The 23,464-nt window shown below is 47.3% G+C and overlaps 1 protein-coding gene across 1 annotated transcript in view; it reads right to left on the bottom strand.

The window, feature by feature from the left end:
* HUNK (hormonally up-regulated Neu-associated kinase) overlaps positions 1-23,464 on the bottom strand; it is a 41,121-nt gene that overhangs the window by 4,691 nt on the left and 12,966 nt on the right. Inside the window, exons 2-8 of the mRNA XM_068180433.1 lie at positions 22,607-22,899; positions 15,136-15,191; positions 11,159-11,294; positions 10,804-10,931; positions 7,366-7,501; positions 3,744-3,912; positions 3,146-3,229 (exon numbers count right to left, since the gene is read on the bottom strand). Of these exons, the coding sequence (XP_068036534.1) occupies positions 3,146-3,229; positions 3,744-3,912; positions 7,366-7,501; positions 10,804-10,931; positions 11,159-11,294; positions 15,136-15,191; positions 22,607-22,899 (1,002 nt within the window). The remainder of the gene's footprint in view (positions 1-3,145; positions 3,230-3,743; positions 3,913-7,365; positions 7,502-10,803; positions 10,932-11,158; positions 11,295-15,135; positions 15,192-22,606; positions 22,900-23,464) is intronic.

The raw sequence follows: 23,464 nt of genomic DNA, 5'->3' as shown, positions 1-23,464 counted from the left end.
GAGCTCCTCACTGGCTTCACCTCAGCCTCCCTTTGTGCATGTGGTTTTTGTCCCCATCCATCCCTTATCCCCTCCAATTCCTCTCCCTCTGGCTAGCTGCAGCTGGCTGACCCTTCCACAGCCACAAAGGAGCCCCTCATGAAGCTGTACACCTCTGCCCACCTTTGGAGGTGCCTGTCCATGCCGTGCTTGGAGCCACAGTGTGGATCAGGCACAGACCCTCCTGGTGAGGCCGGACTGGCAACAACAGCAAAACCAGCAGCAGCAAGAACACTGCTGATAATGCTGTGGGAGTATCACCCTGCCACAGCAGCCAGGGGAAGGTGTGCAGCTGATTCTGAGCCCACCACACTGCTTCTCCTCCCACGGCTCTGAAACTCTGCTGCTGAGCCTTCAGCAGAGACCAGCCTCTCCCAGGGATCTTTTCATGCAGGTGCTCGTGAGTATGACACTAAGTGGTGACTATATTAAGCCCTCAGGAGCCAATCCAGACTGTGAGGAGCTATCAGCTGTTTTGGATAGGTGAGGAAGAATTTGCGTGCTGGCTGCTGCAGCCTCTGTCTGCGTGCAGGACATTCCAGGGCTGCAGTATTTTTAGCCTGATGGTGCACCAAGCTGCCAAGCTGCAGCTCCTCACCTGCCAAAGTGCTCCTGCCTTTGCCCTCAGCCTGCTGGCACATTCTCTCAGCCACAGCAACACACAATTAAAGCACCCCTGGCAAAGGAAATTCACATATCCGGTGCTGCCAATTAATTACTTCACGCTGGATGAGCACTGCAAATGGTCTTAGGAGTATTTCTAAAAGTGCTAACTTTGCTCCTTAATGACCACAGTTGTGAGAGGCTCAGGACCAAAGTCCTGAACTCCCAAGGTGCCATGCACTTGTATTTGAAAAGGGAAGGAAGATTTCATTCAGAGGAGTTATAAAAGCTCCCCCTGCACTGCAGAGTGCACGGCCGTGTCCCATAATGCAGGAGCTGTACCGGTATGTTATTCTTGAATAGGTTGAGAATTACATCATCCTCTGCTATTTCCTGTCCTGACCTTGACCCTCAAACCTACTCCTAGTCCCAGCAATGGATTTGAAAGGCAGATAACGGGTATTTGGCTTGGCCATGTCTGACACCGTGACATGACAAGGACACCAGCTGTTAAAAACTGCAAATTCCACGTCTGAGGCCACCAGCTCCCCTGGAGGGACAGCTATTCATCCTGAGACCCCTTCCACAAGTAAAGAGATGGAGAGCACAGCCTCCTGCCTGCCTCCCTCTCCCTGCACAGCCTGGGAACAACCTGGGTATCTCACACCCCCAGCAGCCTGGGCCCCTCCCCCCCTGCAGCAGGGGACCTGCTGGAGAAGAGGGGCAGGACACTGCCCCTGTGCCCCTGCCTGCCCCAGCTGCTGGCAGCTCCTCCTGAAGCCAAGTCCTTATTTCCCATGGCTGGAGAGAGGTGGGAGAAATTCCACATCTGCTGCAGCCCGAGCTGACCATCCCTCTCGCTGCTATTCCCATGGCAACCTGCAGCTCTGCTCCCTAGGGACCAGTGGCTCCCAGTTCCTCCTGTGACTGCAGCTGAAGTGACAGAAAACATTGTAGAACCAGAGAATGGATTGAAAGGGACTTCAGAGCCCATCTCCACCCTTGCCATGGGCAGGGACACCCTCCCCTAGCCCAGCCTGACCTGCACTTTCACACTCTGTGCCCACGCAGCAGGAAAACAGGCTGTTGTTGTTGTTGTTGTTGTTATTGTTATTGCAGTGTCTGCACAGTGAGTGCATCCTGGTAAGCATTTCAAGAATGACAAGATACCCCCTCATCCCCTAAATAGCTACCCTGGGACTAATTCTGAGTCCAGGAGAGGCTTTGGAGAGAGCTTCCATCCCTAAGCAAGCCTACAAACCAAACTGGGGCCACACCATGGCACGGCTGTCAGCTCCCAGTTTTCCTCAGGGAAGTGAACTTTCCAGGCAGGCTTTGCTCAGAAGCTGTGAGCTGATCCCAGGAGAATGCAGAATCCCAGAGCACAGTGCCTCTGTCACTGCCCAGGGAAGTGACACCAGCAGCTGGGCCAGACCAGGATGCTCCATGCAGGATATGAAGCCTTCAACTCCCAGTATCTGCCCCTGTTTCCAGGGAATGTTGCCCTGCAACAGCTTGAGGAAGTTGTGAGAGCTCTGTGAAATGTCATATTCATTGAGTCTATCCACTGCTGGTCCATTCCAAGCAAGAAGGTTTTGATTAATTCAAGAAAATATTATATATGCCCTGATATTTCCATCTGGCATGCAGTTCAGCTTGTCTTGTAAGCAGCCTTTATAATAAACCAAACCAGCCATGACATTGATCTGCCCCTGCAATTAGATAATCAATCCAGTGCTGAGGAGCAGCTTTTGGGACAGGCAGCCTCCCTAAGAATGCTGCTCTTTGTGTTGGCAGGGAAGACTTGCACAGCTCACATTACTCCTGTAATTTTAGTGCTTGGCAAACAATCAGAAAGGGAAGAAAAATCCAGCCAGGATTTAATACAAAATACCTTCTCTGCTCGCAGGCAAGAAGACTGGAGACCAACAGAGCAAAAGGTTCAATCTTTTGTCTGCCCAAGGGAATTCCTTTGTGATGCAGCGGGCTGATCCCGCATCCCATCTGCTAAGGAGCAGAGAAAGTGGACTTTGAAGAGTGCTGTGCTAATACAGCTTCCCTGCTCCTGGCAGCCAAGGCAGGGTTGGCCCAGGACACCAGGAGGGTCACCCTGGCTGTCACTCAGCTCTCTGTCCTGCAGCACCAAGGTCCCAGGGCTCAAAGCCTCAAGAACACTGAGTTTTCATCTTCTGGTAACACCAGCAGCTTGCACCCCACAATGAAACTATGGAGCCCCCTGTGTTTGCATCATTTTGCTAAACAGACATTTAAAACATTTAATTTCTTTAAAAACCCTGAAAGTCACCTTTCTATTTCCTCTCTTGGAGGTTACTGTTTGTTTCTTTGAAAAGAAATAAAGGGAGTTATTTTTCCTGCACAGGCAAGACCACAGGTGTTTCTTTTCTCCACAGGTCCACAAACCCATCACTTTAATCACATTCACCACAGATTCTCAAGTCCAATCTGCTTTCAAAGCACTGCAACAAGCCTTGCTGAGCTTTACCTCATAGGAGTCTTTATTGGCCTTGTATTTTTCTATCTGGTATAGCTGGTTCTTGTGGCAAACACCGTCCTGGCCTTCAGCCTTCTGTGGAGAGAAAAGCACAGGAAAGTAAAATATGGATGATAATTAGAGAAAACTAAGGTTTAATTGCTGCACTCTTGACATTGAGTGGAGGAGCATCAGCTTACAGAGATGATGGATTTGGTCCATTACATTTTAAATATCATTGGTGGCATCATCACTAATATGAAAAGGACTGAGGGAAGACAAAAACCAAGAATCTGTTGTCCAGTTGGAACAACTGTGCTGTGCTCAGGGGCCAGGGAAATTACATCAGGAAAAACTTCCAGCTGAGTTTTCACTTCAAAGCTAAATAAGTTTAAGAGCTCTTAAGCTTCTTCTTGATGTCCTGACTCAATAAACTGTGTTATTGGCATTCCAAGGAGCAGAACTAACCCCACAGAGGGGCACAGCACTCCACAATGGACGGTCCTTGGGATATTCTATAATCCTGTGAGAACAAATGCCAGCAAGCCAGGCCACTTGTAGCCTGTTTGTCCCCTCCTCCCCCAGCAGTGGCAGGAGGCAGTTGGCTCACCCTGAGGCTGGCCAGGTAGCGCTCCAGCTTCTTGTTGAGCAGGAAGTAGATGGCCAGCGTGTGGCTGGCCCTGTTGGAGAGCACGGTGTTGATGACATCGCTGTTCTTGTAGCCCAGCTTCTCAGTCATGTGCAGCAGCACGCTCTGGCTGAGGTCCTCCAGGTGAATCCTGCACAGGGGAGAGGCAGAGCAGGAATTTTAGGCGGTCCTCTCAGTGACAGAACACCAAAAGGAGGCCCCAGGGGCTCAGTAATTGGGGTGATTAGTTCCCTTCTCCCAGAAGCAGGCAGGTGTTGGAACCCTGGTTACTGAGAATTTGAGACTTTCTGTGCTGACAGGCTCTGACCCCCAAGAGAACACTGCATTGGACCTGAGGGCAAATGTTTTGACCCAGGAAAGCCAGGCAGGGAAAGGACAGATATCTGGGAGCACAGGAGCTGCAGGAAACTGAATGAACAGAATTCTGTCCACTGTATCAATCCCTGATGGGAAATGTCACTGTGATGCTCAGGCCATTTGCTCCCCTACACCTGACCACTGAAAATCATGAAGATGAGCTGGTTTTGAAGGAAAAGAGGCAGAAATCCAGCCCAGATCTGGCTCTCTGAAAAGCCCCTTCCTCATAATCAAACAGCACTGCTCTGAGCTTCACCCCCTTGCCTGCTGCACAGTGTCCATGCACTAATTAGCCAGGGAATTTCCTGCTGGAGGAAGGGGATGCACAGGATTATTCCTGCAGCTCAGAATGGCAACGCTGCTGTTTCCCTGCTGTCACAAGTACCAGCCATGTTTATGTCTCTCTCTTCTATAAAGTCTGGAACAGCCTCAGCCAAGGCGAGAAAAGCAGAACAGAGGTCTTGTGGAAATGCCAAAGCATTGGCTCAGTCTGAGTTAAAAGCAGATTTTTCCAAAGAACTCTGCTCCTATTTAGACTTCTAAATGGGCTGGCCAGCTTCCCAGAGGTACCCATCAGCTCCCAGCCACCTCCAGAGAAATGCTGGGTTCTAGTTGTTCCTAGAGGATATTCCTCACTCCTAATACCAAACCTATTATCAGAGGGAGCTTATTCTGCAAGATCCCCCCTTCCAAGGGATCCCTCCCCACATTTCCCACTCCTGCCCAGGCTCTGATGGACAGGACTCAGACAAGATGTCAAACACAGTCTGGGAAATCTCAAATAACTCATTCCCTTTGTTCCCTGTGCCTATGAACACTCGTTCTGCTCCTAAGGAGTGCTTGGGTTTGGGTCTTTTTTTCACAGGTTCAAAAGCAAAACTTATCTTGGCCATTGCACATTGAGACATCTGGGCAGCAAAAGAAATTCATGCAATTTCGGCTTGAAGTGCTCAGCAAAATGGGAAATTTTTGCTTGCCTTCAGGGAATTTCTTCAACAAAACCAAGCCTATAAAAAGCCTGGGAAAATATTCTCCTGAAAATGCAGCTTCTGCTGTTCTCCCACCTTATCTCCATGCTCTTCCCTTCCTGCCACGCTCCTGTCTTGGGAACAACGGGTGTTACCCTCAGAGGAGTGGAAGGGCACTGCAAGAACATCACACAGCTCCTTCTGTGCCGATTAAGAGAGGAATTAATCCTTTGCAAATTCAGCAGTGGGTTTTTCACACACTATTTCACCACACCTTATCCATATCTGCAGGCTACATAAAAATTGGAGAAATTCCATGGAAGCTGACTCTAGTGGTACTTTCTGAGACAAGCTCAAAAGAAGCCAAGCCACATCTTTAAATATTTAAAACTTTGCAGATTATTCTCCCTATAAAGCTCCAGTATGACAAAGTCTAGGTAGGTCAAGCCTGGGATATCAACTAATGAAACAAAAAGTAATATTATTTAATAAATATGAAGGAAAGAATCTCCTTAAAGGCTTTTATCCTTTACAGCTTCACATGTCCCCTAAATTTGGAGGAGTGATATCAAGAGAATGGCTCTGTCTGTTCTCATCCCTTGGGAAACAATTCATCACAGGGGCCACCTTCATATCCTGGGGATCACAGGCAGCTGGCCCACATTTCAGAGGATGGATCCAGTCATATCCCTGCTTGGCATCCATCCATCCATCCATCCATCCATCCATCCATCCATCCATCCATCCATCCATCTTTTGGGAGCTGCTCTTCTCCTCAGGTCAAGGAATGGCACAGCCACAGAGCTCTCCACGATGCAGCACCCCAAAGTGCCACCACTGGAAGGGAAATGGCTGCTGCTAAATCAGGGCACCTGCACCCCTTGTCAAGGCACTACATCTGGCTCCTGGCAGCTGAAGGAGGGGGAGTTAGGCTCTTCACTCAGGGACTCTCCTCCTAGCCAAGTTAGGACAGAAATTCTGCAGCACTATCAAGTTTTAAGCACCACAGTTAGGCTTTAGGTCGCTGTCTTTGCCTCAGTGCTGCCTGGCCTGCGAGCCAGAGAATCCTGCAGGTCCTGGGTGGTGTGTGAGACACAGCTGGAGGGCTTTGATACAGGAAGGAGGTTTTATCTGATCAAATCCAGACATGTAGTTCCAAGTGAGCTGCCTGAGGCTTCATTTACAGTCACTGGAGAGGAACTCGTATCTGCAGGGCACAATGGCATCCTAAAGCAGAATCAGAGAGGACTCAGATGAATCCTTATGTAAAAAGTGCCCTTATTTCTCTCCACTGACTGCAACTCTGCACTGCAGACGTTTCAAGTCCAGCAAGGTTATTTATAACCAAACTGGACCACAAGTGCCTTCCCCTCTTTCCTTTCTCCTGGATGGATTTTTGACTGACCATGAGATTCATTCTCTGCCTGCTTTTAGTCACCTATTCAGCAAGGTGCAGGTATTCAACACCAGCACAGCAAGACATTAAACTCTGACCTTTCTCACCATGGTTTGCATATTCCTTTAACCCACAGCACCTCACAAACAGTCAGAGGCTCTCCTGGAGAAGCAGCTTGGCTTTTACTGACCAATGAAGAGGAGATCATGATGCCTCAGGTTTAGCTTTTCTATTTTTCACATTCTGTGCTGCTTTAGTGTGAGGGTCTGGGCTTCATATTAGGGGATGGTGAGCTCTCTTCACAGAGAGCAGGGAGACAAAGCAATTCCTTCTCTAGCTGGGGACCAAGGACAAATGATCCAAATCTCAGGCCCAAGAGCATAAACAATGTGGACTGAAGAGAGAAAAACAAGCAGGATGGGACTTCATGGGCTAAAGCTGTAACTGGACAATTAACTCTAATATGCAAATGGAGCAGAACCTATAAAAGTGAGAGACCCCGTGACCAGTCATCAGTCATCCATTTTTGTGACCATTTTGGTTCATCTTGGGTGTAACCCTGATTAAGCTCTTGTGCTGCCCAAGGTGGATCCATTAAGGCCTTTTAATAAATCCCTGCTTATTCTTTAGCTCTGTCCAGCCTCTGCTCTAGGTCAGCCTGCACAAGAACTGCTAGTCAGAAGATCTGCACCCCAGCCCACCCTGCAAACAATGCAGCTTCCACTTCAAGGTACTGCTTTTGGCCATTTCGAGGAGCACGGGGCCAGTTCCATAACCTTTATGATGGATTCACAACTCCTAGGATTGGAACTGGAACACCAGGGACATAATGGCAGGTTTTCTCCTCCCCTCCCTGCTGTACCTGTTTGGATAGGTGACATTGGGTGGAGCTCTTCCAGGGTAGTTCTCATTGAGCCATCTGTTTGCCAGGGCCTGCTGGATGTTCGGTCTCTTGGCAGGGTCTGGCTCCAGGAGAGAGCGCAGGAAGTTTATGGCCGCTGTGAAGAGATCAAGGGAAAAGCCCAAACAACAGCTCTGTCATTTGCTCTGGGACTGGCACGGGAGATGAGTTACTACAGGTGTGCAGCCTGAGAAAGAGCACACTAAAAAAGAACATTTTCCTTACTGCATGCTGCAATGTCCTTGAGAAAATGGAAGAACTGATAGGTGGTTAGTAACTAAACCAAAAGAAATTTACAGTCACAATGATTTATATGGATTATTTTATGTGTTTATTTTGTATACAAAGGAGAGCAGAAAAAGCACTTTTTGGCTCAGAGCTCATTTGAAGTTTTGGAGCAGGTGAGCCAACATTTAATTCATTTAATTCCCAACATTTAATTCATTTAATAATGAGGGCAAGAGGCTGGAGCCAGCTCAGAGACAAATCACTGGATCAAAGCAGAAGGAGATGGACCAGGGGGGAGTGGAGGGGAGGGAAGGGAAGCAGACCTGGGAAGGAGGACACAGCAAATTTGGCTCCCTTTGACATGGTAAGAATAAATTCTCTGGCTCCCATCCAACCTACAATCAGCTGCAGAAGGTTTTAGCCAAATTAAAAGAGTGCAGCAAAATTAACAGGCTTTGCTTTGTTCTCCTGAACCTTCAACTTTCAATGACATTCAACCACTCCTCCTGAGTTTCCTGCAAAAATGCTCAATTTTTGAGCCATGTGCTTCTCACACGATTAGGAGCAATGAAATTAAGTGATCTGCCTAAAACCTCACAAGAAGTGCCCCTCTGAGCTGAAAATAAACTCTGTTTCAACGAGGTCTGGTCCTCCTTTGTTCCTCAAATTATCAAGGCTAGATTTTGCTACTCTTACATGCAATTTAAAGAGAATAAAGCGCCTGTTGGTGGCACCACAGTGGGATGGGACAGGATGAGGAGGGTGGAGGATGAGGAAGGGAGGGTTTCTCCCTAAATAAATCAGGGTTAGACCTAACAGGTGCCAACTCCCACCAACCTGAGCAACCTCAAAGTAAAATATCCTGCAAAAATCAGGTTTCAGCTGGAGAAGCTCTGTGTCTAGAAGCTTAGATGTGTAAGAGAGGCTCCTTACTCTGTTTACCAGTTCAGCAAGGCATCAGCTGGGTTTTTCTAATCCCTCTCTTCACAAACCACTGATATGAGCAAGTTGCTTTACTTAAATACTCTCCAGCATTTTTGTTATTATCCTACAGTAGCCACGTGGCAGGAGCAGCGGGAAGAGCCTACATGAGAGTTCCCAAACTTACTGGAAGCTGCTCTCTGTGTGCCTGGTGTGCCCTTTCTCCCAGCAAGCAACAAACTCTTGTTCTCCCATTGAATCCCCTCTCGCTCCAGAATCTGTGTTGGAAACCTCACACATCCCATTGGCTCCGAGCCACAAAAACCCACTCTCCCCAAACCCACACTCCCTCCTTCATCACCACCATGCCTGGTCTCCAAATCACCCAAAGTCTCCTTAAAAAAACCCTACTTTTCCACCCCCACCCTTGCCAAAAGGCAAGCTAATTAAATGAAGCTTGTGAAGTGCCACAGATCAAGAGATTCAGGCTGGGAGAAACTAATTGTGGGGTGAAGATTCCCTCCTGGAAGCTCCCAGACCTGGTAACAGAGAGGAGCAGCAACACCTTGGAATGGCACAAGGAGCTTTTCCAGCTGAGCCACACAGCTGGGGACAGCAAATGATTTCCCCTGGGAGAAAACACGAGGGAAAAGGAATATATGCAAGGTGAACACCAACTGCCTGAGCACCTGACCTCTGCTCAGCCAAAATCAATAACCAGAGAGGTGTTGTTCAAGAGGCTTAAAGAGAAACTGGTTCCCAAGTGGGAAAATCAAATACCAACTCCAAAATTTCCCTGTTTTGCTACACAGGTTGCTCTGGGTGCTCACGGTCACCCAGCACTCTGGGTCACACAAATGGAAGTGTTTTCCTGCTCAGTGATAGGACTGCATGAGGGGGCTGTGTATTCAGTAAGCAGGAAATTAAATATTGAAAGACAACATACTGGGCATGTAAAAGTGAAAAATTTTACTGTGAAAATTCTCTACTTTATAGATGAATTTATGGAAATTAAGGAACCCAACTGCAATAAAAGGTCCATAAACCCAAGAAGTTAACAAGCACTACAATTCCCAGAGCAGAGAGTTTCTGCCCAGTGACCAAAAGCCTAACGTGGCAGGAACAAATGTCACCTTAAATCATACTGTGCCATGTCTCTGAGCTCACAAGACCCTTGGCTGGGGTCAGGGACTAATGGGTACCTTTTGGGCAGAGGTTAACATCTTTAAATCTAGTCCATTAATTTGCCATCATCTCTGCAAGTTCAGGCTGCTGGAGCTCTCACAGGATAAACAAAATCCTGCCTTCCACAGTGTCAAGTGAGCTACAGATGCTGAAAATGGAGAAAATCTGATCTCCACTGTTAAATGGTGGGATGGATGAAACAGCAAAAGCAAGCCTATTAAAAAGCAATATTATCTTTTTGGCTGCTCAGGGTCTGGCCTTGTACAGGGTGGAAGGTAAATCTCTGCTTGGAGAATTCGCCTCGTGACTCAACTCCCAAGGGTTTCCTTTATACCCTCTAACAACGGTCTCCATTCCCTTTTTGTATTTAGGATCTTTTAATTTTATCAAAAGCCCTTTGCAAACAGGCTGACAGGGAAGGAGACAGAAGCTCTCCATGGACAACAAATTTGGCATAAAAAAATAAAAGCCAGCTACCAAACAGAGCTTGTTCCAAGTGCTGACAGTGGCCTTGCTGCAAGCTGAAAAGTGATTCTGTTGCCTAGTGACATGGCTCTGAAGCAGGAATTAATATTTCTAATACTAATACACCAACTATTTTGCATTTTGTGAACACACAGAGGTTATTCCAGGTGGCTGTCCCAAAATAACTTTCTGAGTGCATGTCATTATTCCATAATAAATGTGAGGTCATTTGAGGCAGTTTGTCACTCAACCCCAGTCATGATAAAGCCCAGGAATCTGTTATTCCAAAATAATCCGTTCATCCATCCTTACCCTATGCTAGAATCTTCTGGATGTCCAAAACTGACCAACTGCTCTGCAAAAGCAGCCCCACAGAATTTCACAGACTTGTTCCTTCTCTCATATTCAGCACAACTTGGTGCTCCTCTAGAAGTCGAAGCAAAAGGAATAACTCTGCTACATCAACTCCTGCAGGTCTTGCAGAGGCCAAAATGAAAAAAAAGGAGCTTTTCCCAATTAGCACAATTAGCAGCATGACTCAGGAGCCATAATGCCATGGAACAGCTCTGACCCTCTGGATCCACCCCCCCGGGTTCTCACCTGAGGAGAGCTGGGTGGGAAAGGGGTTCATCTCTTTGTCCACCATCTTTTGGTACAAGGCTCTCAGGCTGAATGGCTCCACAGTAAAGGGCAATGTTCCAGTCAGCATGGCATACATGTTCACCCCACTGAAAGAAAACGGGCAGAAAGAGAAACCAAAATGATCAGGAACAAGGGGAAAATTCAGGTTTTGGAGACTGCAGTTCATCTTTAATGTCTGGCAGTTATTACAGGGTCGGTGCCCCATCTCTGAGAACATTTCAGGTCAGGCTGAATGGGGCCCTGAGCCACCTGATACAGCTGGAGATGTCCCTGCTCTCTGCAGTAACAATTACAAACTCGAGAAGAAACTCACATGGACCAAACGTCTATTTTGGGCCCGTATTTCTTCCTTGCCAGAAGTTCAGGGGCTGCATATGCTGGGCTCCCACACTGGGTGCTGAAGGGATCAGAATAACCCAAAATTCCTGCACAGTTGCTCAATCCAAAGTCTGTGAAAGGCAGAGGCACAGTTATGAAAGAGAGACACAGTCAAACTCTGCTAGAGCACAAGTTAAAAAGAAATAATTTTTTTTTTCCCCAAAAGCTAAGCAATGAACTCCCTGAGGAGGAAAAAAAAAAAAACTCACCCACATGCAAAAATTTAATGTAATTTGCTTCTATGAGGTGCTAAATAACCAGAGGCTCCCCCAAACAATAAGAAGAGCCTTAGAAGATGCCGAGTTTTCCATTTCATACACAGAGCAGCTCCGTTTCACTGGCAGCTGGATGGCAACAACCAGAGCTGAGCTTGTCCAAGGCCCTGAGCCACCTCAGGATGGGTTTAGGGAACAACAAATCCCATTTATTAAGAGTTGGACTCATGGGCCCTCTACAACTCAGAATATTCTGTCAATCTCTGAAAACCACCCCTGTTAAGAACATTGACATCTGATTAGCTCCTCAATATCCTCTCTCAGGCATTAATTTGTGGCTCTTTTCCTTACCTGCACACTTACTTGCACTGGACTTGCAGTGCTGGCCTGTCCCTTAGCTTTCACCCTGAGGAAAACCAAATTTGGCTGAAATTTGAGGAGTTCCTCAAGGTGCCAGAAGTACCCTGACTTCTGAAACATAAGTCTCATTCCATAAGGGCAGAAACATAAGTCTCATTCCCTCACTAAACCAGGCAAAGATACAAACATTCCTACCAAAAAAAAAGCAATTATCACAGTGACTGGAAGTGCCTAAATGGTGGCAACAGTGCTTTGCACTCGACTGGCTGCATCTCTGAGGGCCAGGCAGGCACAGGGGGACAGGAGTCACACCTCTCACAGGTAAAGAGGGGTTTTCCTAGAGAACACTGTCAAAACTGAAGGGAGAATCAAGATTATTTCCTTGCCTCTGATGGAAAACAATTACCTCTGGGCACTGCTTAATCATCCCTGGGGCTTCTACAAATACTGCAGAGGATCCATGATCTTAATTAACGTGTTCATTAGCCGTGGCCTGAGATGAGTTCTGTCAGCTGTAAAATACTTTTAAAAAATCCTAGAAATAGCATCTCCACACAGTATTGTTCCTTGTCCTTACCCTGCTGTGTCATGCCAGCTCCAAATGACTTGAGTGCACTGTAATGTTTCACAATCACAGGATACAGGGGCTCTATTCTGTCATGGTGTCAATCAGCAGCCCTTCATCAGTATCAGTGAAGGGTACTCTACAAGAGGTCTTCATTCTCTTATTTGCTTCAATTGTCAACCCCTTATTCACTTTCTTCAGCTCATTCATTACGGCTGCTATGCCTTTTTTATCCCTGTTGAAATGCAGAATGTGTGCAAATAGGAGCATGCTGGGGACAGGGGTTTCACAGCCGTGGAAATGAAGATATTGCTATTAACACTGTGTCAGCACATGGTGATCACGTGTGAATTTTATTATTTTTATTAGGGATGCACTGCTGATCTCAATGAGAACAGCACTGATAACCTCACTGCCACTGCCTGTCAAGAAGCCCAGCAAATGACAGAATTCACATCTAAGGGCACACTTGGTTTTCCCAAAGTAAATATTTCCACTTGGGAGCTCCACCACCCCCACTGCTCGTGCCACAGAAGCATCCTCGCAATGCTCTGCTCCCCCTCAACGCCTCCAGGGAATCCACACCAAGCAGTGGATGCAGGGCCATCCCTGGAGCTCTGCCAGTCAGAACAGGGGAAGAGCTGTGGAACACAAGCTCCTGGACCAGCAGAGCTCCACAGAGCTCAGCAGAGCCGGGTGTCCCAGCAGGACATCAAGAAATCTGCATGGTCTTGTGGCACCCACCACGTGGGCTGGGAGATAACAGGGAGTGAGTTCCTTCCAACAGTTCCAATCCTGATGTTCTTCAGTCTGATTATCAGACTGATAAGAATAAGTCCTCTCAAAGGGAATTCTTCCAAGAAGAATATCTAAGAGCAGGTCCTAAACCACCCTGTCAGGTAGCCAAAAGGAGGAAGGAATCCAAGGTGCCCTTGGAGCAGCTGAGGGCTCAAGGCATCCAGGTCTCACTGAAATGCATGAACAAACAGTGACTTCAATATCCCACCTTCAATCTTCACTTCACTTTTTGTTCTTCCTTGCATAGCTATTAGAAGAACAACATTTTGATTTTTATCAGCTACTCCTGTGTTTGCTGCTGTACAAATGATGAAGACCAAGTTCTCACCCCACAGCAGGTAACGTGAGATGGTTTTGTAGCTCAAAGTCTCTTCTCCCAGTCATGGAAAGCAGCACTTTAATCCCCCCAGACGTGTTCTTCACTCCTGAAGAGCCTTCCTGGGAAGGACTATGTGATGACACACAACTGGTCATTTCTAGTAAGGCAGGCTACACAAAATATTGCAGCCTTACTTCTGCTGCAACACCCCCAGCTGGGTGGTGGGATTTAATTGCTTTGTTTTAGCATACACTGCAATCTGCTTTGCCTGAACATCAGGCTGCAGAGCTGAGGACAATTTATTAAGGCTGTGGAAGACCAAACCTCTCTTTTCTCTATCCTTCCCCCACCACCTACTGCGAGGAGACCCTTCCATGCAGCCAAAGCAAACTGCAGAAACAGGCCTGGAGTCATTTTTCTTGGCACATGAGTTTTAACTGTATATGTATCATCTGGGAAGGGCTTGGTTTAGATGTCAAGCTCTAAGCAGGCACCCAATAAGAGGGAAGTGATGTGAGTTCTTTAAATCCATCAGATGTGGTGCAAACCATCTGGTCTGGCTTATCTGCTAAATCAGGATAATGGGTGGTATCCATCAGCCCTGGTGAATGATTCATGGCCACTTATCAGTGTCCTCCTGACCCTCAGCTGAGGTAAAACAGAGTTCTCTCTGCTGTTATTTTCCCAGAAGGTTGATCTGCAATCCCTGGAAGTTGGGGTGGCATTTCCAAACCTAATTCCCAAGGTAACACCTGGGTATTTCGGATTCCATTGCTCATCCTCCTCCTGTTTGCTTGGAGATGCAGGTACTGTGCATGTCACAGTGAGTGTCCACTGGACCTGGATGTTTGAATGCTAAGTGGTTTTCTCACCCCTTTCCAGCCCATGAAACTTTTTGAAGAGAGCCAGTTGAGTTTTTAAGTCTGCAGCCACAGACACTGCTGCTGGCAAGAGTGTAGGCATGGGAAGGAACACAAACAGATGTTTGGCATTTCTTTTATGAAAGGAATATTTTCTTTTCAATGCCCACATTAACATTAATGGGAGTTATGCAAGGCAGTGAGAGGCTATCCCCACTAGTGATTAATCTAAAATGCCTGCACAGCTTGAATGAATCAAGCACCACATACAAGTGATACCTAAACACAATCGAGGCTCCACCGTTGATCTTTTCTATTCTTTAACAGCCCTCTAAACCAATTTTGTCCTGGGTGCTGGAAGCAAATTTAACAAATATAAATATAGGACCACATTTTGCCAGCTGCTAAAAATGTGTGCAACTCCCACTGACTTCAGTGGAAGCATATGTTCACAGGGGCAGAATCCAGCCCTTAGCAAATAAGAAATTATCAAGATAATAAAATAAACCACTTCTGTGGTGTCAATTCTTAAATTCCTTACCAAGCTCCCGATTTGAGTATGAAAGATGTGGGTTTAAGATGTAGGATTATTCCCATACCCAGTTAAATCTGAATTATTTGGATCATCTTTTTTCACAAAATGCTGTCAGGAACAGCTTGATTGCTATCTATACTCTCTCAGCTCTTCTCTGCAGCAACATTAGCAGTTGTCACATGGAGGATTATGAAGTCTCAAAAACTCTCTTTATAAAACTAACATTTCTAATTACTGGAATTGCCAAACTGGTTCCATACCAATAAGCTTGATATTGTTGTCTTCATCTAGCAACAGATTTTCTATCTTCAAGTCTCTGAAAGAAAGAAAATATTTTGAGTGAGTCTCCAAAATAATGAAGCAGCTTTGCCTGACTCTCATCAGTGTATGTACAAGGCTCGTATATAATCAAATGTATAATGGAAGCAGCACACACAGTTCCACAGTGAAAACAGAAAGCCCCATGCATCCTGCCCAAAATTAACAGTGCTTTCACACTCTGTTTCCCACCTATTCTTCAGGCACAAAATGGCATTACAAGCACTTGTCAGTACATCCTGTAATTAACCAGGCTCTTCCAGTTCCTTAAGTACTGGAAGTTCACAGAAAACTTACAAACTGGAAAAATTTTAAGCGTGTTTTGGGAACTGGAGGTCAATTTCTCCTTAGTCCTCACAGCCCAAGGCCCCAGCTGCAGCACAAACCTGAGATCTGAGGAGTCAAATGTCCTGTGTCTACAGGAGAGACCAGAACCAGCTGACTGTGAGCACCCAAACTCCTTGCAGAGATCACCACAGCTATTGCCACACACCACAGGTAAAATCCAAGGCTGAGGGATGGAAATGGTTTGGCCAACGCCACCCAGAAAATCACCCCAAAAGCCCAAGCTGAGCAGCCTGAGCATTAAGTACAATGTGAAAAATAGAATTTTGGTTGCTACACAACTCGTGTAGCAGACTTCTAGCAGTTGGCTAAGTCTTCACCACACGGAATTTTTTTTTGCCCTCATCCAGACAGAAAATATTTGAAACAATCAGCATGCTGGGATATCCACAGGGATGCTTCTCCCAGCAGGAAAAAAAAAGGAAAAATACGGATAATAAAGCCATCAGCTCTAATCATGGGAAGTCAGTGACATCCATGGTGTTCTGCCTTTGTGAGGCAAAGGCAGTGATGAAAAACATGTCCATCACAGATGGAGATATCAGGCTTAATAAAACAAGACAAGGAACCCAACCAAAGCAAGCCAAGCACTCCACAAGGAGTGATCTCCTGTGGAAGAAAGACTCGGAGCCTTTTCCAAAATGTTCCTCTTTGTTTCCTTTTATGCCCATGCTGTGTTTCAAACAAACAGAGGCAGAAGAGGAGGCAGGATGACCCTCACTTCATCAGAGGGACCACAAGGACCTGCACAGGAGGGATTTTCTGCATTAAAAGCAGAAGGTGAAGGGGGTATTCTGCCCCTGAGAGACCCCACCTAAAATATCGGGGCTGGGAACTTAACGGGAGAGACTTCAAAAAAAAAAAAAAAACAGTCTGGGAAAGACAAAAAAGTACAAAACAAAGCCCCCCTCCACCACCTCTAAAATCCCAAATGAAACTGAAATCAACAGAAGCACTGCAATGCTCACTACAGCACCTCAAAGCTAAGAGAAAGAGCATTTTGGAAGCTCTGAGTATATGAAATATTAGCTAAGAAGAAGCAAGACTTTAAAGGCAAGGAAAGGGAAAAAATGCAAGCTGTAAGTTAAAAGGAGAAAAGACATCCAGGCAATCAGGATAACAAATGAGTGACAGGGGGGGCTAACCACAAACACCAGAAAAGGTATTTTAAAGGATTCAAGGTAAAGAAGCAAAAGGTAAATATTACAGGGCATTTTAAAGCCATCAGAGGAAAAAGATAGAAATGTAAATATTGCCTCAGCACAGAGTGCAGTCAGAGCTGGTTAAAGCTGTTTACCCATCTGTCTGTTCTCAGCAGATCTGCCAGTGAGTGCTAACTGATCTGATGGTCCATCTGCACCAGTTTCTGTCCACCCCAACAGGAAAGCTCTGATTTCTGCAGCAATACCAGGAGCCAGGACAACAGGAGCTTTCCCACATTTCTCTTTGTGGTGGTACAACCCAGCTGCACTCCTGCTTCAGGACCCATCTCTCTGAACATCCTAAATGCTTCATTAAGTCAGTTCTGCCCAATACAAACTTTAATTGTCTTTTACAAAAAGAGGCTCATCTGAGCTGCTCCTAGGGCTTGTGCTCCAGACCTTTCACCAACTTTCACTGAGTGTCTTACTCGCCTTCCATGTTCCAAACCCTTTATCCCACAGCGCATGAAATGCAGGCTTCCAAACACTTTTGGGGGCAATGGTGTTTCTTTTTCCACTGCAGCAAAGCAGGAACTCTGGACACTTTCAGTTTCCCTCCCTGAAGTGAATCTGATCTGGTTTCTTCACTATCACAGCTCCTCAAAAAAAAAAAAAAAAAAAAAACAAAAAACAAAAAACCCAAAAACACAACTAAAGGATTATTTATGGGTTTTCCCCCATAAGCAAATTCTCAGCATTCATTGCTGAAAAAACTTAAATATAGTCTCAGGCATTAAATGCAAAAGAAACAAGAAGTGCCACCTCTGCCTAAGGGATCAGTTCCCTGATATTGGGAGTGTCTAACTAGGGGACAAGTCAGTCAAATCTAGGAATAATGAAGGCAAGGAAGGCCAGGCTGCATCCCCACAGCAGATATTTATGTCTCTTCAGCTTGTGGAGCTGGCAGCACACAGTTGGCATTCCCTGGATTGAAAATGCACCATCTCTATGGGCTGAGTTACTCTGGGAGTTTGTCCTGCTGTCGATGGGGCTGGTTTATCTCTTTGGACCACTCTGGGAACCCCAAGTGCCTCCAGAGAGGAACACAAATGAATCCCTGGAGCAAGTGACCCCATCAGCTGCTCCCACAGCAGTTTATTCCATGCCATGGCAGGCAGCAAGCTGCAAAAGGGAAGTTTTGCATTTCACACCTTATTTCTCGTCTGGGGGAGGAGGGATGAGAAGGAAGGCTTTACCAGCAAGCAGCTGCACAGCAGCAGTGGCTGGCTGCTCTCTCCTGAATCTTTTTTTTAATCAGAACAGCACCACAGAAAATTACTCCTGAACCATCAACCCTCAAGGCCACTTTTCAAGCCTTGTGCAAGAGCTGGAGAGGTTGCAGAGATTCGGGTTCACCACCACATTTATGTAGCAATGTGCATTTCAAAGGCTTTGATATCAAAATATTATTGAGCCCAAGTCTTCTGTAACTGGATTCCATGTGGCTGCCTCTGTAAAAGAGGAATCTGGCCCATTGTCTTCACTAAGATGAGATTTAGTTTGTTTACACCAGAGCACTCCAAGAGAGAATGCCCAAAGGTAATTCTGAGATCTGAAATAAAGTAGAAAATGAACCAGCTCCGTGCTTCAGGAGGAGAGTTTGTTCTGCAGAGCAGGATCTGTCATAAATATTGCATCAGCAGCCAGACTACTGGCACTTAAAATTAATAGGCTGGAAGTTATCAAAGCCAACATGTCAAACAGCAGGTACCAAATGAGGAATCCTGTGGCACTCTGAGCAAATTGGATCATGTGGCATCACCCAGCTCTGCCTGGAACTCCAGGGCTTTTAGTCTCTTTCAAACTCCTGACCTGCTTAACATCACCAAATGGCAGTAGAAGGCAGGAATCTGCTGCCAGGAGGGCAGAAAAAGGGGAATGCAGCAAGCCATCTTTGCTACCAATACACCATTCAATTCTTTTCTTTGACAGCCTGACAGTAATTGCATTGAATGGGACTGAGTTTTGTTAAAATGACTTTAAAAAGGGTTGTTGAGAATTTCCTGTGGGATGCAGTGGCAAGCACCAAGGCTTTCACTTCATTTTCCCTGCTCTCTTTGTGCTCCCAGAGGGCTTGTTGCTCATGCTGCTTTTTGACAGCAGGAGGACCTGTGTAAACACCCTCTGCCAAGAGAAAGCTTCACCAGACCCTGCCATTTGGTTCTATTTTCCTCTGTCAGAGGAAAAGATAAATATTCCTACCTGATTCACAGCTTGTTGCAAGTGTATTTTTAGCAGCAACCAACCAGCTCTCCTGATAGAGGGTAAGCAACCCAAATGATAATATGAAATTATAAATAGAATAGTGGCATTTTGCTCTCAGTGGAGCAGCCCAGGAGCTCTGAACCCTGGGCACCCCTCACCAAAGATGCAGCAGCTTCTGCACTCTGGAACTTGCAGATTTCACCCACCTCAGCAGATGACATATTTAGAATTTTAAAATACATCCACGCAGTCAAAAATGAGTTTAGGGGTATTTTTACACCTCTAAATAAAAATGAGGTTTCTTGAAGTTCTTTAATTTTAGGCTGTTCACATATCAGTGCCTCTTAACAAAAGCATTTCCACTGCATTGTGGGTCCCTGCTCTTGTCCCAAGAGCAGTGATCTGAGTGCTTCTCTGCCATGCCAACTCTGGCCTGAAAGCCATGCAGCTTTCTGAGCAACACTCATCAGACAACATCAGCAGATTCCATGCACCTTTCATTCCATCTGGGGTTTTTCATCCCAAGTGGAGCAGGCTAAGCCATCTACACCATTCCCCACGTAAGGCAGGCAAAACCTGCAATTCCTTTGTTTGCAGTAAAGTTAAAAATGCCATCAAAAGGCTTTTCAGGGCCCTGCCCCACTCCATGGCAAGCATTTGGAGGGACAGTCAGCAGCCCCTTTTCTGGCTGAGGATGCTGCAGTTTGTTCCACACGTGGCCAAGTCCAACACCCCCGGATCACCACGCACATGGAAGTGCTGGTATTTTTACCTGCTGTAAAAATAACAACAACAACAACAACAAGAGAACACTGCCATTGCAGCCAGGCAGAGAATGAATCAGACTCCTGCACTATTTTTTCCCTCCCTCAGTAGCTGATTGAGCAGCCTGTTTTTAGAGCTGCCACAGTCAGAGGCCCGAGATGCTGAAGGACAACTCCTGAGGTAATTGTTAATTTTCCTCCCTCACTTGCTCAGAGAGAGGCAGGAAAATAAATCCAGATCACACCACCAGGGCTTTTCCTGCATCTCTACACTGCCCTCCACTTTTTGCTTGCAGAAGAAGGCAACTCATTGAATGGGTTAAGCCAGAGAAGATACTTGCAGATGTGATTCTGTCAAGTTTTATCAGTTTGGGCAGAATTAGACCAGCTCATTCACTGCGTGGAAGCCTCCCAGGAAGCAGCTCAGTGATCTGGGAAACAGGAGGCTGCCTGTGGGGCAGGGATTAATTCAACACCACAGGGCTGGATGGACTGAGCTCAGCTGCCAGAGGAAGGCCAGCACTGTCACACTGCTCTCAGGGCCACTGCTGCCCCCTCCCACAGCCTCTGCAGCTGTGCTAAGGTCACAGGGGCAGCAGAGAGGGCAGGGGGGAGAGCCAAACCTGCAGCATCCACACGGGAACTCAGCATCCACAGGGAAACTCAGGATGCACAGGGGAACTCAGCATCCACACAGAAACTCAGGATGCACACAGGAATTCAGCATGCACAGGGGAACTCAGCATCCACAGGGGAACTCAGCATCCACACGGGGACTTAGCATCCACACAGGAACTCAGGCTCTCCCTGGTCCAAAGGCTTGCCTCCTTCTCACCACCAGAGCCTGTTGATTCCAGCCTGTGCTTAGGGAACAAGCTATTTTTGAACAAAATGTGGGTTTGAGTCCTCTCTGAAGAAGAATGGGATCAAAGCCAAGCCTGCCAGCCCCCTGTAAGTGCCTTGGCCTCTGTGCAGAAGGTGAATTTTTCATTGAGAGGAATTGCTGCTGCTGACCCAGTCCTGCTCTTAAAAGCTCAACATGTTCATCTGATCCAGCCTTGTTTTCCTCTGCCCATGTCAGAATCTTGATTTATTTCCTTTCTCTCTCTCTCTCTAAATACTGGGTATCAACTGATCCCTGAAAGCAGTAAGCAAACTTCTTCCTTGTCCCTGCCTCAAACTGTGGGGTTAATAATTTAAAGAGACCAGCAGTTTTGAAGCTGACAGAGAACCTGGTGGCTGCTCAAATATTTATGTTACAGTGGCACCTGAAATGCAGCTCGAGGTGAGACCAGAGGCGGCCTGTGCACGTGGCAGTCATCCCTGATGGATCACTGGGAACACACAGAGACCCAAGACAAGCAAAAAGCAGCTTTCAGAGCACGTGGAGCTCCAGGCAGGCAGCTGCACCCACACTGCACAGTGGTGGGCAGCTCAGCACACAGCTGGGCACAGCTGGAGGGGCTGGCTGTGGGCAGCTCCCCACCTCCTGCACAGCCAGTGGAGCCAAGGAGCTGCAGAGCCAGATCCTGAAAAGCATTCAGATGTCTGGCTCCTGCAGCGTGCCCACAGAACCCAAGAGGATGGATGGGGCCCACACAACTTGCTCCGCATCATATGGGAACTGTGTGGGAGTCCAGACTTAACACCAGCTGGCCCAAATTTAGAAAGCAGGGCCTCCTTCTTAGCACAGCTCCCTATAAATACACCTAGGAACAGGAGAGGAGAGATGCTGGCTCCAAAGGTCCAGCATCCACCCTCCTGTCTCCATGGCAGCAGAGAGCACAGAGAGGAGAGAGGTACAGGGACAGGCAGTCACATGTGACATCTCCACCTGCACTCTCCCAGCTGCTGCTCAGGAGCTTCAGCCACTCTTTATTTGTCAGCCAACTCCCTGCTGAGCTTGTCCTGTTCCCCCTGGAGCCCAGGTGAACTCCTAACTCCACAGCATCCCCCTGCCAGGAGATGCATGCCCTGCTCATACACAGAGCTCAAGGAGTGGCTGGAAAATGCTTCAAATTAACAGGCTGGAAGTGATCAAAGCCAACATGTCAAACAGCAGGTGCCTAATGAGGAGTCCTGTGGCACTCTGAGCAAACTGGATCGTGTGGCATCACCTAATTCTGCCCAGAACATTGGGAAATGCTCCCAGGCACAGGGTGGGATTTTTGGGGTGTCCTGCGCAGGGCCAGGAGTTGGGCTGGATGATCCCTGGGGGGTCCCTCCAGCCCAGCACATCCTGTGATTCTGTGGATGAAGGCCCTAAAGAAAGGAGGTGGTGCTGCACTGCAGCAGCTCTGGCTCTCTCCATCCTGTGCCCAGGGGATGCAACAAATGCAAAGAGCAGGGCAGCAGGGGCCAGGGGTGTCAGTGGTCCCACCGAGGCTTTGTGCCAGCCCTGGAACTGGAACCAGGAACCCCTGGAACCAAGCTTTGGGCAAACCAGCTCACCCCCCACACTGCTGTGCTTCCACCAGTGGCACAAGAGGCTTGCACAAGCACTTTCTCAAAGAAGTGGTGAAATGGTTCATTAGCTCTTGCTGGTGCAGGGCTCTGAAGAGTGCTGGCAGCCAAAGTGCCCTGCTTCTGGACTGTACCTTATCTTTATTGGCACAGAACCACAGAATACCCCAGGCTGGAAGGGATCCACGAGGATCACGGGGTCCAGCTCCTGGCAGTGGAGTCAGCACAGCTCCTGTGCGCTCACCTGGAGCTGCTGATGCCTCCTGCAGGTACAGCCTCATGCCCAAGGTCAGAGCGCCCAAACACCACCACCAGGAGCAGCCACAAAGCTCTCAGGAGCACGCTTTCACAGGGGAATCTCCTTACAACACACACAAACACCACTTAGAGGAGCTGATACCAACTTCAGCAGCAGAGAGGCTCCCCCAGATTACCTGTGCACGACTCCTGCCCGGTGCAGGTGCTCCACGGCCAGGATGAGCTGCCGGATGTATTTGCGGGCTTCGTGCTCCTCCAGCCTCTTCTTCTCGTAGATCTTGTGCATCAAGTTGCCCCCAGGGCACAGCTCCATGACCAGGTAGTAGCTGTTCTCAGTTTCCAGGATATCCAGCAGCTGGGCAATGTTGGGGTGGCGGATCATCTGCTGGATCTGCCCTTCCCGCCGCAGGTTCTTGGTGACATAGGTGTCCTTCTTGGCCCTTTTCTTGTCAATTACTTTCACTGCCACCTAAGGAGAGAGCAGGAGAGGGGGTTGTTAGCTGTCACTGCGATGATTTGTTGCTCTAACCCTGTGTAAACAACCATTAAAAAAAAACAGAAGTCAAAAGGATGTCCCTCTCAGTTGGCACACCGTGGCTTCAGGCACAGCTGCACAGGTCAGAGAAAGAAGAGCTGCTCTTCCAACCCCACTGACTGGTCCATCCTTTATTTCCTTGCACAACTGACAGTCCAAAATTACTGCAAGGAAATCAGGAGCAAAGGAGAGGGGACAATGCCACTAAGCACCCACAAACACTTAACACACTTAAGGCCGGGCATTTCTTGCAGCTGCTCACTCAGAAAGCCTCCAGGCTGGTGTTTACAACTTTTAAGTGTTGTTTTTGGCTTTTCCTGGCTTTGAATACACGACTGGAGATGATATCCTTTCATTACAATTTTCTTAAACTGTAGTCAAATGCTGGCTTTGCAGGATTTGCATAAAAACATACTATGAAAAACAAAACCATTTTGGTACCGCCTTCCTGGCACATTTCTTTTCTCTGCTTTTTCTCTCTCGTGGGAGCTGGAGAGGG

The sequence above is a fragment of the Anomalospiza imberbis genome, chromosome 2, assembly GCF_031753505.1.
Source record: "Anomalospiza imberbis isolate Cuckoo-Finch-1a 21T00152 chromosome 2, ASM3175350v1, whole genome shotgun sequence".
In the NCBI taxonomy this organism is placed as follows: Eukaryota; Metazoa; Chordata; class Aves; order Passeriformes; family Viduidae; genus Anomalospiza; species Anomalospiza imberbis.
The sequence above is the reverse complement of the archived record's forward strand: the minus strand, read 5'-3'. Positions and strand labels throughout refer to the sequence as shown.